Here is a 15,655-nt window from a genome sequence, read left to right as displayed (position 1 = left end):
TTATGATTATAGTTTTAGCATCATATACCAGATGATAGTGGTCTGCTGCATTGTCTGCACCCAGCAGAACCGCTGTACTGGAAATCAGTACAGTACCTAACTGGAAACTAAAAAGTAATATATATATATATATATAAAGTGTTAAATTGGCTATTTTAAGGAATTCATAATTCTGTTTATAAGACCATTCAGAAATGCATGAACATGCTAAATAGTGGGAGTATGAACAATAGATTCAACTGTACCATATAAAAAACTAATCCTAGCAAGCCTGTTTGAGTGCCCAGATGATTGTGCTTGTCATGTTTCTACATTCACTCAATTAGTGAAACAGCTGCAGTCTCAATAGAGCTTAACTGCCAAGTAATGTTGGAGATTGAGTGCTTTCTGGTCACTAAGGTAACCTGATCATTTGGACAGTAGACAGAAACAAGTGACGTTTCTTAGAAAGGAAATTAAATAAATCAAAAGACCCCTCAAGGCTGGACGTTATGGTGATTTTATCAGAAGAAGGGGTGTTATAAAACAAAAGCAATATAATAAAGTCACCAAATTTAATTAGTTTATTTATGAATGATAATTGGAAATATATTCACAAGCAGATCATCTCAGGAGGATCTATCTATCTATCTATTTATCTATCTGTCTATCTATCTATCTATCTATCTATCTATCTATCTATCTATCTATCTATCTATCTATCTGTCTATCTATCATTAGCAAAGCTTGGTAACTAACTAGCTTAGGACATGCTACCAATGTGTTGAAACTAGTTAAAAACATGCTAGCAGCACGTTAAACATTCCAGAAACATGCTGTGTACAAAACTATCCTGCATCCCTTTATACCTATAGCACATACAAACACTATTATTATTAGTGAGCTATTTTAATTTACCATGAATAGTTATGAGACAACCTTGAAAATGATAATGGTGTCTCTTTTGATAATTGATGATAATAGCACTGAGCTCCAGGTTCAATTCTTCAGGGTAACATAGTGATGCGTCCACTCTATTGGTGAAAATAATCACTACACAGTTACTTTGGTAACCAGCAGGCAATATTGGTCTGGCTTTTTTGCAGTATATTTGCAGGGTGTTTTGAATGTTCTGTAAAACAGGGACATTTCTGAGGGACAAAACACAGGACAGTTGGGGACAAAATGCCAAAAAACAGGGATGTCTGGTCACCCTATGTTAGCAATGTGCTAAAACGTCTCAGGTTATGTATGTAACCATGGTTCCCTAAAGGGAACGAGAGGCTGAGTCAGAATGCTTTGGGGATGCCTCTGCATGACCACGTTCTGAAGTACGTGTGGGCTTTCTGACCCTGCATGTACAGTGATGCAAAACATTCAAGGGCCAGAAAGGTACTGTATGTTATGAAGCTATGAGAATACTTTTTGTGCGGAGAAAATTCATGGCCCAACACCCAACAGGTCTCTCTCTCCACACAATCTACCTCCTCGCTCTCACCCAGGTCCTTCAGCAGGTCGGCCTGGTAAGCCTGTAACACCACCATGGTGTGAAGATATGCACCGGCCTGACCTGTCATCGCATAAGCTTTACCCATCAAGGTCGACGTTGCTCTAACCGGCATGGTGGGAAGCCTCTGGGCCTTCAGAGATGATGGCGAGATGGGAGAAAGATCTGCTCCACCTTCGGCATCACCCCATATCCCTGCTCATTCAGCCCCATAATGTTGCAAAAATTTTGAAACCGTGGGGCTGAAGAGTTGGACGAATATGGTTTATTTCAGGAAAAAATGGAAGGCCCCAGCATGGTGGTTGTAATCTAACATGCAGGAAGAGTTTGTCTAATTTCTGGCGTCCTGGCTGGTCAATCAATTTTTAACTTGGCCACAGCATGAGCAACAACCTCACTAGCTCCTCATATGCGAGGGATTGCGCCTGTCCTAAACAGACAATGCAAAGTTTGTGTGTATCCCCACCCGTTATGTAACGGGGGCAGGGAGGAACACACAATCTAAAATGAAAGTGAAAGTGAAGTGACGTGTGGCTAAGTATGGAGACCCATACCTGGAATTTGTGCTTTGCATTTAACCCATCCAAGTGCACACACATAGTGAGCACATATATAGTGAACACACACCCGGAGCAGTGGGCAGCCAATGCTGCGGTGCCTGGGGAGCAGTTCGGGGGTTTGGTTCGGAGGGTCTCACCTCAGTCGTGGTATTGAGGGTGGAAGAGAGTGCTGGTTATTCACTCCCCCCCCAACCTACAATCCCTTCCAGACCTGAGACTTTTTTAATGAGATATGTGCTCTTCTGTTTCAATCTTACAGTTTGTGTAAAGGTGATATTGCAAACAGCTGAAAGTATTTCATCACTTCTGTTCCTGTCTCATCTATAGGGGTGCAGAGCTGCTAAAACCTCTGTGAATAACAGCAGCCACGGCTGGCCCATTCCTGGTCTGCGCTGGGTCAAAGGGAAGGACCGTCTGTTGTCAGGACTCAACTTGTTTCCTCTCTCTGGTGGACATGGCCGCAACTCCAGCCCGGAGAAAGATGCAGAGGAGATGGAAGAGCCATCTGATGATGTAAGACCAGCATGTTTCTGTCTGTTTCAAAGGTACACTCTACCATCTTTGGTTTGAGCAAATGAAAAAAATTACCATTATTTACTCATCCTCATGTCATTACACACCATTATGCTGTTATTTTCTTTGGAACATCTACTCCTTGACATTTTTCCCCAAAAATTCATGGGTATGATAGAAAGTGGGTTGCACTGTGTGGCAGTACCTTGGTACGGTCGTCTTATAGTAATGCCATGGTACTGTACTTTGATATATATTATGATACTGAGTGAATACCATATTCATTTATAATGGTATTTACATCAAAGAAAAATGTAGCAATATCATGTCAATTGAAAACACTGTTTCTCCATCAGTACAGCTTAGGTCATTTCTCAGAGCTGGAGGGAGCGGGACGCAGACCAAAGCCTCAGTGGGGAGAAAATGGCCATGACAGGAAGCTTCAGAGATACAAAACTCAGCGCCTGGTGACCCATCTCCACCGAGACATGACCCACGACCCTGAGTGCCACACCAGCTCAGAGAGGCTCAGCCATCCAGAGCAGCCCTGTTCCCAAAGATTAGTCGTTTCGCACGTGCCATTAAGAGTAAGAGTACAGACAGCTAATCCGCTGTGGTGTCATTTTAGTAGTGGTGTAATTTTATAGTATGCAAAGGGGCCAGGTTCAAATCCTGACATACTGAGAATGTTTATAATGAACAAAACAAAACTGCAGCTGAACTCAATTGCAGCCTGCGTTTTCATTTATAGAAAACAGCGGAATTGACTTTTTGATAACAATGGCAAAAACTCAAGCCCAAATAAAAATGACTATTATTGCTTTTAATTTAGGCTTTCACTGTAATAACTACTGCAATGTCTTCAAAAACCAATTATATAATTTTGAATTTTGAACTGAAGTGAGCATGTACATTATTAAAGCCAATTCCAGATTATTAAGAATAAGAATTGAGTCTTCCACGTATTCTGTAGCTTATAACATATACAGTGAGGAAAATAAGTATTTGAACACCCTGCTATTTTGCAAGTTCTCCCACTTAGAAATCATGGAGGGGTCTGAAATTGTCATCGTAGGTGCATGTCCACTGTGAGAGACATAATCTAAAAAAAAAAAATCCAGAAATCACAATGTATGATTTTTTAACTATTTATTTGTATGATACAGCTGCAAATAAGTATTTGAACACCTGTCTATCAGCTAGAATTCTGACCCTCAAAGACCTGTTAGTCTGCCTTTAAAATGTCCACCTCCACTCCATTTATTATCCTAAATTAGATGCACCTGTTTGAGGTCGTTAGCTGCATAAAGACACCTGTCCACCCCATACAATCAGTAAGAATCCAACTACTAACATGGCCAAGACCAAAGAGCTGTCCAAAGACACTAGAGACAAAATTGTACACCTCCACAAGGCTGGAAAGGGCTACGGGAAATTGCCAAGCAGCTTGGTGAAAAAGGTCCACTGTTGGAGCAATCATTAGAAAATGGAAGAAGCTAAACATGACCGTCAATCTCCCTCGGACTGGGGCTCCATGCAAGATCTCACCTCGTGGGGTCTCAATGATCCTAAGAAAGGTGAGAAATCAGCCCAGAACTACACGGGAGGAGCTGGTCAATGACCTGAAAAGAGCTGGGACCACCGTTTCCAAGGTTACTGTTGGTAATACACTAAGGCGTCATGGTTTGAAATCATGCATGGCACGGAAGGTTCCCCTGCTTAAACCAGCACATGTCCAGGCCCGACTTAAGTTTGCTGATGATCCAGAGGAGTCATGGGAGAAAGTCATGTGGTCAGATGAGACCAAAATAGAACTTTTGGTCATAATTCCACTAAACGTGTTTGGAGGAAGAAGAATGATGAGTACCATCCAAGAACACCATCCCTACTGTGAAGCATGGGGTGGTAGCATCATCTTTGGGGTGTTTTTCTGCACATGGGACAGGGCGACTGCACTGTATTAAGGAGAGGATGACCGGGGCCATGTATTGCGAGATTTTGGGGAACAACCTCCTTCCCTCAGTTAGAGCATTGAAGATGGGTCGAGGCTGGGTCTTCCAACATGACAATGACCGAAGCACACAGCCAGGATAACCAAGGAGTGGCTCTGTAAGAAGCATATCAAGGTTCTGGCGTGGCCTAGCCAGTCTCAGACCTAAACCCAATAGAGAATCTTTGGAGGAGCTCAAACTCCGTGTTTCTCAGCGACAGGCCAGAAACCTGACTGATCTAGAGAAGATCTGTGTGGAGGTGGGCCAAAATCCCTCCTGCAGTGTGTGCAAACCTGGTGATAAACTACAGGAAACGTTTGACCTCTGTAATTGCAAACAAAGGCTACTGTACCAAATATTAACATTGATTTTCTCAGGTGTTCAAATACTTATTTGCAGCTGTATCATACAAATAAATAGTTAAAAAATCATACATTGTGATTTCTGGATTTTTTTTTTAGATTATGTCTCTCACAGTGGACATGCACCTACGATGACAATTTCATACCCCTCCATGATTTCTAAGTGGGAGAACTTGCAAAATAGCAGGGTGTTCAAATACTTATTTTCCTCACTGTAACTGGACACAGCAAAGGCTCAGCTTTGTATCTGCGATACAGACTCCATTGTGCATCATTTGTATAACAATTTTAATTGATATATAATATATACCTCATTAAATGCTAAAATTCTTCAATTCTTCTAGAACCAAATAGTATTGATTCCATTTGACCTACAGATGTAATAAAAGTTTGTTTTCTGGTAGCCAGTCTCTCACCTTACCAAGCTCCTCACCTTATTTGTCCTGTATTCTACTAAATGCACATGATTTTGATCTGTACTGCACACACAGAAGCAAGGGCGTAGATTTGCTTTTGACATTGGTGGGGACATAAACCCAACACCCCAACCCCCGTGCCCAACGGCTCAATCATTTTTGCATTATTGATAGACCTTTGACAACATATAGCTTATGGTAGCCAACATATTTATAATTCATATACAGAGTTTTTATTAATTTTTTTATTAATATGTTTAACAGACAATTACACAATTTTGATTTTGTGAACCAACAACTTCAGCATCAAAGCACTGGGTGTCTTTATCACGCATCACTTTATTTTAATATTAATCGACCCGGGATGTGCATATTTCAGCTACCAGTTTGATTTGTAGATTCCGTTGAACAACATTAATTTAAAGTTAAAGACTGTCCGCGGCGATTCAGGACGCATGTTCACATCCTGCCGCACCACTGAGCGCCACTTACATAGTTCACCATAAAATCCACATTATATTTGTCCCAAAATATTGTTAATGTTCATAATGACTTTATCCTAGGCTGGAAGATTGTGTCTCTTTCCGCACAATGTTTGTCTTTCTGTCTGTATCTAATAATAGCCATAGGTCGCAAATTCTCTTTCCATTTGCTCTGTTTTGACAAACACCGTACTTCAAACTTATCGATACACCTTTGTTAATTCCTGAAGTGAACTTTTATATTGACTGTTTTAGACTGCTGTCTTGAATTGGGTGCAATCCGTGTGAGTTGTTCTAAATGCGGCGCTGCGCTTCTCGTCCTTGAAAGCGTGCAGTTTTCTAACGTATTTACTTTAACTTCTTATGTCAATGGTATGACCTTTCAGATGCGTCTGAAATTACAAAAACATATTCATATATTTAATTGTTTGATCAAAATTCTTGCTAGGGACAGTTTGGTAGTCGCTGGATATTGGTAGGGACACGTCCTTGCGTCCCCTATTCTACGCCCCTGCACAGAAGTATAACTTACATGGAAATGTCACTCCCAAAACTATGTGGTGTGTGTATGTGAGGAATAAGTTAATATTAACTTCAGATGGATTAAAAAGGTATGCTGACATTTTGACATTTGACATTTCGACTATTTCTATCTGTTTTGCATTATTAATAAAGATGGGATCAGGATCCCAAGGCTTGGCTGGATCTCAGGCTAGCCCCCAGAATACAGTATCGAATAGAATGAGAAAGAATGGGATAGAGATGCAGACGAGGAGGTGGTGGGATTGAGAGGACTGAATTATTATGCTCTTCCCGAATTTAACTGTCCGAATTTTATACAGAGTGGCATGTTTGATCTGTGTGAATTTATAATTATTAAAACATAAATACTCATGCTTGAGAGAACTGCTTGCCTGGCATGCATATAATCAAATTTGCATACTATTACTGTTCATTTAGTGTCCTTTGTCTCTGATCTCTTGTAAAAGCAAACAGAAAAAGCAGCTTAAAATTGCACATAATGTAATTTAGAGTGGCCTGAGGCTCTGGAAAATGAATGAACTTTTAAACTAAACTCAGTGGTTTCAACTAAACGACTTTGTAATTTATATGTCTGATTTACACTAGACTCTGATTGTATTAGCATAAGGTGAGGTAGGTGATTCTGCCCTAATTCATTTGTAATATAGCTCTACTGGGATTTGACTCTAGAGGTGATGGTGTTTTCTGTCCCTCCAGCTGCAGATCAAAGTGAACGGACAGAGAGGAGGACTGGGAATTTGTATTGCAGGAGGAAAAGGCTCCTTGCCGTACAAAGAGAATGATGAGGTAGGTCTTATCTCCCTGTAGCTCCACCGCCTGAATCTCATTACACACTATTACTATCTTACTCCTGTGGGTCTATTTACAATAAAATATACACATGGACTGGAATACTAACGTGCATCCAGCCAGAAATTTGACTGAAGATATGAGTGTGCCTGATTTCCTTCCCCCGTAACTAGTCATTTCCTTCTGGGCACTGATTGATTTGTTTTCTGCGTGTCAGGGTATTTTCATCTCCAGAGTGTCTAAAGGCGGACCGGCGGAGAAGGCCGGGGTTCATGTTGGGGACAGAGTGTTGGAGGTAAATCACAATAGAGGTTTCACAATACATTGATTTACTGACTAATTGGGAAGCATGGACACAACTGGGAATACTTGCCTTCAAAGATACAATTAATAACTATTGATTTTGTGTGTGTGTGTGTGTGTGCCCTGTTATTCCCTATGTTATGGGAATCAGAATAGCAACATTTTTTTTTGGTCCTCAAGGAAACAAGCTTACAAATCATAAAGAATTAAGCTCGAAACAGAGCTGTCATGTACATAATTTAGTTAGATTCTACCAAGTGACACATGAATTTGAGCATTGTACTGCATATGTATGTCTCCTGCTGCGTGACCTTATCAGACTGGATACAGTTGTTTCTCTGATGGCCATTGGAGGGCATCATCACACAAATGCTGATGAAGAGTTTGTTGTGACCCCTTGAGCTTTAAAGCAACAGGCAGCCAAGCAGCATTTGGACATGCAAGTCACGCTTGCAATTGTAGTAATGTCACTGCATTAAAGAAAGACAGCACAAGCACATATTTCAAACAAAATATTTCACAAAAAGAAGTTTGTTAAATGTCAGTTTGGGGTATTTTCTCTTATCCTAAGTTTATATGCAGTGACAGCTAGAAGTCAAAAAAGCCATTCATAGGTTTATGTCCCTTAAAAGTGTTAATGCTGTGGCTCTGTGCTGCTTTCAACACACAATCCCAAACCATTCAGCGGTGAGTCTAGTGACTGTCCTGAGCTGTAACATCAAAGGCAGCAGACAAGGGAAGGAAAATAGACATAAGTCTATTTCATGCTGTTTAGGGCTCACTAAAAATTGAGGTACCGGTAAAACATCCACTATAATAGAATATATATATATATATATATATATATATACATTTTTTATTATTTATATGTTGCTTGCAAAAGGAGCCGACTGCAGCTGACCAGAAAACCCTTGACCTACTGGGACAGCCTGTGTTTTTTTTGTGTTTTTTTCTACAAATGCCAGATGAACAAATCTTTGGAAAACTTATTTGAAAACAGTAATTTTCTCTGCAATTTAGTTTGGTTACACTCATGGTGCGGAAATGACATCTTTCCCCTTGAAAATCCCAGGTCATTTCCTCACATAAATAGTTGGCATTTTCTCATTCCTTGGCTTTCATGGTTTTTCTGTCAGCTTTCTGCCCCTTTCTGCTCATTTTTCATTTGTGGCACCAGGTCAATGGCCAAGACATGCAGGAGGTCAGCCACCATGAGGCTGTCAGCGTCCTGAGGAATGCTGGGAGCTGCATAAAAATGAAAGTGGTGCGGGAGAGATGCGTGCCTGTGGAGTCGCGGCTGCACGAGAGGTCTGACACCATGGAGACAGCAGACCCCCAGTTCAGCCAAGAGTGGGATGTCACCATGAGCAATAACAGATCAAGTGGCCCACAATCCTCCACTGATCCCACGCTGGACTGCAGCCCAATGACCAGCAGGATAGAAGCTACCGTCTGCAATGGAAATGGACTGGTAGGTCAAGAGTGTCGAGATTATAAAGAATTTAAAATGGTCGTATTATATGCCACAGGAGTAAAAGCAATCAAATGATGAGAAGTGGCATTAGAATTACTCATACCCAATATAATGCATTTTTAAACAATTGTTATTAAAATCAATACAAACAGTTTTGGAACTGTAATGCTTATTTTCCAGTTTCCCTCCTGATAATCCTCCTGTTATTTTACCAGAATGATCCAGTACAGGACTTACGGCTAACAAAAGACACGGAGACCTTCAAAAACAATGCCCTACAGGTTGTGAAAAATACCATGACGGTACGCGTGAAGGATAGGATGTGTTTCTGTGTGGATGCATGTGTTTTAACAATGAAATCTCAGGAATGCTTTTTATCAGTGTTCTGTCCTTCATTGAAATGCATACCTCTATACAAAACATTCCTGTCCAGTTGTCCTTTTCTCATTGAGTCTTGGCGGAGAAAAGTCTAAAGCATACTACAATAGACTCTCAGGAAAAAAACAAACAGAAATTGTACGTCTAAACAAACGCTGTCCAGCCTAACAATGAGCTAAATGTATTATCTACATTTGTGTATGCAGAGAGGAAATTAATCTGATAAGAAATCAGATCTCATCTCATTTTCCAGAACAATTACAGTTGCGCTTCTCTGAATTGATATTGTTTTAAAGTCAGCATTAAACATAAGTTGCATTCGTCTTTTTTTCCCTATCATGATATATAGCCGAGTGATACAGCTTCTCAAATAAGATAACAAAAATGTAGGGCAGGACTTGATTTTGTCCACTGGGAATTGATTGGATCGCTGGACTGTTGTCATTTGCTGTTTTGCTGCAATGTAAGTGACAGGTTGCTGGAGGGAAGGCCATATAAAAATAATGATGAGCACTGGCAAAGCATTTACAATAACTAATGCAATTTATAAAATAAGAATGGTCAATTTTGATTTCATGTTGACTTTAAGGATATTTAGTTCATTATTTGGATAAAAATAAATTACATAATTCACTGGAAAACAATATAAAATACTTATTATGATTTATTTATTGCAGATAACTTAAATCTATTTTTATGGGGCCCCTAATATTTCAATGCTTTTGTGTTCCTCTGAGAAACTCTGCATGCATATAACACAAAACTAGTGGTGGAAATAATGATATATGAGGAAAAACTTACATTTCGATGCTATTGTAATGCAGAGTTCCAATACTTTTGTGAGAGAATGCAAAAGCATTTACATATAAGTTTTCCTCCCATCTCATATACAGTTAGGTCCATATATATTTGGACACTGACACAATTTTCATAATTTCGGCTCCGTACGCCACCAGAACAGAATTAAAAATAAAACAATCAAGATGAAAATGAAGTGCTGACTGTAAGCTTTAATTCAAGGGGTTGAACAAAATTATAAAAAGCTTAGGAATTAGAACCATTTTTATATACAGTCCTCCCATTTTCAGGGGCTCAAATGTAATTGGACAAACAAATATAATCATAAATAAAATGTACATTTTTAATATTTTGTTGAGAATTCTTTGCGGGCAATGACTGCCTTAAGTCTGGAACTCATGGACATCACCAAAGACTGACTTTCTTCCTTTGTGATGCTTTGCCAGGCCTTTACTGCAGCTGACTTCAGTTGTTGTTTGTTTGTGGGTCTTTCTGCCTTTAGTTTGTCTTCAGCAAGTGAAATACATGCTCAATCAGGTTGAGATCAGGAGACTGACTCAGCCATTGCACAATAATCCACTTTTTAACTTCAAAAACTCCTGGGTTGCTTTTGCCCAATCAACTTTGCATTTGGCTGAATCTGGGCAGACAGTATATCCATATATCTTCTGTCACTTCATCAATAAACAGCAGTAACCCAGTGCCACTGGAAGCCATGCAGCTCATGCCATCACACTGCTCCACCATGTGTCACAGATGATGAGCTGTTCCAAGCCTTCTACATACTTTTTTCTTCCTGTCTTTCTGGTGCAGGTTGATCTTAATTCCAGCGTCCAAAGAATGCTTTTCCAGAAGTGGTCTGGCTTTTTAGATGTTTTTTGGCAAAGTCTAATCTGGCCTTGTTTGCACCTTGTGGTGAACCCTCTGTATTTGCTCTCATGAAGTCTTCTCTTGATTGTAGACTTTGTCTGCCTCCTGAAGAGTGTTCTTCTCTTGGCTGGATGTTGTGAAAGTGTTTTTCTTTACCATGGAGAGGATTCTCTGATCATCCACCACTGTTGTCCTCCGTGGACGTCCAGGCCTTTTTGTGTTTCTGAGCTCACCAGTGCGCTCTTTTTTTTCTCAGAATGTACCAAACTGTTGATTTGGCTGCTCCTAATGTTCCTGCTCTCTCTCTGATGGATTTGTTTTGTTTTTGAAGCCTAACAATTGTCTGTTTCACCTGCATGGAGAGCTCCTTTGACTGCATGATGTGGGTTCACAGCAACAGCTTCCAAATGCAAATGGCACACTTACAGTAGAATCAACTCCAGACCTTTTACCTGCTTAATTGATGTAGAAATAACGAAGGAATAGCCCACGCCTGTCCATGAAACGGCTTTTGAGTCAATTGTCCAATTACTTATGGTCTCTTGAAAAAGGGGGGAGGTACATATTAAAGAGCTGTAATTCCTTAACCTTTCCTCCACTTTTGATTTGAATACCCTCAAACTAAAGCTCAGAGTGTGCATTTTAAGCCCATATTCTGTAACTTGAATATGTTTTGGTCAGCAGCAAAAAAAAAAGAAAAAAAAAAGGTGCCTGTGTCCAAATATATATGGACCTTATTTTTGACAGGTCTATGAAATGTGTTAATGGCCTGAATAATTTCCTTTATACAATAAATAAATAAATAAAAATGTATTCACCTGAGTAGCAAACTTGCGTTAGATATTAAACTAGGTTTAGCGCCTTTTCTCACCAAACACAAATGTTGGGCATTATTAGCAAAGTTATCAATAAAACCACTTCTTTTGTATGGAATTGTTGGTGTGGAGATCTTATCTTTTTAAGTCTGTCTGGGATTACATGAAGAGTCAGAAAAAACAGAGGTATATTAAATGCATAAGAACTATGGCAACTTCTCTAAGATACTTCGCCTGCAGAAATGTATCTGCTAAGCGGTTTAAAGGCAAAGGGTGCTCATAAATGCTGATTTGATTTAGTTAACTGAAAAGTAGAAAAGAGGAAACAGAAAATGTCAAATGATTTTTTGTTCTACCTAATAAGAGTTTAAACAGGAATCTCACAGCCGTAGCAGTAAAGATAAAACTTAATAAACGGCTAATTTGAAATGCCAGTTCCTGACAGCTCTGTGAAATCGGTGACTTCTTCCTCCCCCCCCTCTTCTCACTTCAATGTGACCCTTTGACAGATACCTCGGATTATTCTGACTCACCCCTCTACCTCAGATGAGGAAGTGGAGCCCCTGACGCAGAGCCCAGATGATGGAGATTTTGATTCTGACTTCAGCGACTCGGACAGTCACATCTACTCTGACTGCTTGAACAGTGCTTTCTATCCTCTGTGAAAGATAGAGAAGCACACAGGCTCCAGGTTCTTCATCTCTTTTCATGCTTTAGTCACCCTAATAAACTTTATCACTTTCATATAACTGATTTTTATTTATCCCGAGATAATTATACTTAACAAAGATCATATGGTTATTAGCATGGCATCAGCATGTCCAGGATGTGGACACAGGAGTAAACAGGCTATAGATCTCAGATTTGCATGGAAGCGCTGACGGTAGTCTAAATAATTGATCAGGATATGCACTGGGGTGTGATTCATTATATTTACACGACAAAACAGCACAAATAGGCACTGTCACCTGAAACTGAAAAACCAAGATGAACAGAGAACTTAATTTAACTGTAGATTTCTATCAGGTAGCTGCCAGACTCCAGTCAATTTTCCAGATAATTTTTGTGCTTTACAAAGATAACAAATGTGTTCTTTTTTTGCAGAAAATAAGTTCTCCGACAAGGATTAATACCCTCTCTCTCTTTGTGAATTCAGATGTGCCTGTGTCCTTCGGTCAAGTGAAATTGTTCTGGCTGTGGTCCACAATTGCCGGAGCAGAAAATGAGTGACGTGGGATCGATACTTCAGGCAAAGTCCACAGTAACAGGATGCTTGCGCCAATAAAAATTCTGAACTGTCTAGAGCACCACTGTGTGAAGACGATATAGAGAAAGTGGAAAGTAAATAGATAATATTTTTCTAAAATGTTGCTTCTTTAAATTTTGCACGCTCTTAAATAGACCTTACTTGCTTTGTGTATGCTTCATTTAAATGTTTTTACTTGCATCATTTATAAGTTGCCAAAAATGAAATAAACTTAAAAAATGTCACTGTGCCGGTCAGGTGTGTAATGGTATGAATAATATCTCTGAAGCGTAGAGCTGTTGTGAATATTTTGACGTGGTTATCCAGCCTAGCAGCACAGGAGGCACCTGAACCACCGAACCACGGTGATCTATGAAGACCACTGAGAGATCACAGACTTGTCGAATACTGTTTGATTGTACTGAATAGTCCGGCATTATACAGTAGATAATAGAATTTTGATTTGTTCTATGATGGTAAAGGTCCTTGTTCAAGACCAAGAAATCCCGCTTACATGAATACAAGGGGAAACTAATGAATAGATATTTTCTGAAACATGCAGTGAGGTTTCCTCAATGAATTCCAAGTTTATTTATATTACAAAACTAAATTATATTAAATTATTATAAATTAAGTAAGTTAATATGTAAGCTTTTACAGTATTTAGTAAGTTTTTTCTTAGTAAAATTCAACAATAGGCTACTATTTTACACCCTTGTAAAGCTGATCCCACCTGTGATTCCTATCTTTGTTTTTATTATTACACTAAAACCATAAAAACGTCTTAATTTGAAATAAAATAAGCATTACTTGAAAGAAAAAAAACAAAACTTAAAACTTCACATTTTCATTTACTTTACGTCACTTTGCGCATTTTTAGATAAAAAAAAAAAAAAAAAAAAAACACATTCTGAATGATTTATAAGATTTCTGAATTACGGGGACACTGAAAATGTCCTCAAAAATCTCCCTCTCGTTGTAAAACCTATGTCATACCCATGTCATTATACAAATTTGTGTCCTCATAAACCACATAAACATGCACACACGCACACACACGTTTGTTTCTGTGAATTGTGGGGACTTTCCATAGACTTCTATTACTTTTATACCGACCAAACGATATATTCTATCCCCTAACCCTAACAGAACCTACCCCTTATAGGAAACCTGTTTACATTTCATCATTTACTATTTTTAATTTTTTTTTTCCCCTGTCAAAAATTTCAGGTTTTACTATCTTTGTGGGGATCTTTTTATATATACTGTATATATATACAGGTGCATCTCAAAAAATTTGAATATTGTGAAAAAGTTTTTTGTAACATTTCAAAAAGTGAAACTTTCATATATTCTACATTCATTACATGTAAACATTTCAAAAGTTTTTTTGTTTTAATTTTTATGATTAGAGCTTACATGAAAGTCAAAAATCCAGTATGTAAAAATATTAATGTAAAGTATTTACATGTAACGGTATGTTTGTTGTGCTAAAAAAAGTTATTTTTGGGGTGAAATGTGACTGGACATGTTTTCATTAGATTCAGTCTATGCAGAACTACTTTCATATTATGTCATATGGGAGTGAAATGTTATCTGCTCACATTTAAACCCACCGTCTGTGTGGGTCGTGGCTGTGTTTAGGCTGTTGTTAATTTTGTATTTAGCATGCTAAGCTTACAGGATGATGGGCAGAAGATGAGACGCTGTGACCACAGGGGAAATAACAGCATTATTTTCCACACTGTCAATCTGCGGCTCATGCAAACACACTCTCTCTCCCTCAGGGCTGCGGCCATTCTCTCCTCTTGGCCCTGCGCTCAGGTAATGTTATCCCTCTTTACTTGATGCTTTATCTATGTATTTATCAATCACATGAGGTGATGATTTGACAATATCATTATCAGCTCTGTAACAGAGCTTGTGAGATATATTGATTAATCTCGGCGACTTCTCTTCCTGCGTGGTTGTGCTTCAGGCTTTAATGACGGGTCTTGTTTAGCACCTCTACATCTGCATTCATGCATTTGGCAGAGGCTTTCATCCAAAGTGACCTAGGCCCTGATTACGCCTGGTATTAGCATCCAGCTCGGGTAACCAATCACAAGTGAACAGCTGAAACAGATCGGCGTTCAGACACGGTGTGCGTCCCCTGTGAGCACTTCTGATTGGATTTCGAGGGACAGTCTCTGAGTTCATAACTAGATGCATCACTTAATATATAAAGTGTGTTACTGGATGTGGATGGACAAAAGCACAAAACACTGGCACATTTTGATGATAAAAAATATATATATATATTTTTTTTTTTACATGTTTATGACAGGTAACTCATTGTCATTTTATTTGATCACTCGGTGCATCCAAAAAGTATGAATTTTATCAGTTGTGTTCCCAAATAAACAACCTTCATGTTGAAGGTCTCCATGCACCATGTCCTCATTTTGCCCGTCATATGTTATTTTTGCAATGCACCATGTTTTTATATTTCTTTTTGTCTAATTTCGACCTATGTCTCATTTATTTTTTTCTAGTTAGATATTCTTTGCCAGTGCCAAAGACACGTTTCCATTCTATGAATATGGATAACAAGTCATGGACTGACAATTCTGGCCAGAAAAAAATTCAT

The 15,655-nt window shown here is 39.0% G+C and overlaps 1 protein-coding gene across 1 annotated transcript; it reads left to right on the top strand.

Moving 5' to 3' along the window:
• The first annotated feature begins 7,029 nt into the window (after positions 1 to 7,029).
• LOC131552376 (uncharacterized) lies at positions 7,030 to 13,174 on the top strand. The gene is made up of 6 exons (XM_058796120.1): positions 7,030 to 7,139; positions 7,360 to 7,437; positions 8,623 to 8,916; positions 9,135 to 9,221; positions 12,290 to 12,471; positions 12,937 to 13,174. Exons 3-5 carry the CDS (start codon positions 8,638 to 8,640, stop codon positions 12,443 to 12,445), a joined length of 522 nt encoding a protein of 173 aa, XP_058652103.1. The 5' UTR covers positions 7,030 to 7,139; positions 7,360 to 7,437; positions 8,623 to 8,637; the 3' UTR covers positions 12,446 to 12,471; positions 12,937 to 13,174.
• The last annotated feature ends 2,481 nt before the right edge of the window (positions 13,175 to 15,655 follow it).

This window comes from Onychostoma macrolepis, chromosome 13 (assembly GCF_012432095.1).
Source record: "Onychostoma macrolepis isolate SWU-2019 chromosome 13, ASM1243209v1, whole genome shotgun sequence".
Taxonomy (NCBI): domain Eukaryota; kingdom Metazoa; phylum Chordata; class Actinopteri; order Cypriniformes; family Cyprinidae; genus Onychostoma; species Onychostoma macrolepis.
This window is presented reverse-complemented; position numbering and strand designations above follow the sequence as displayed.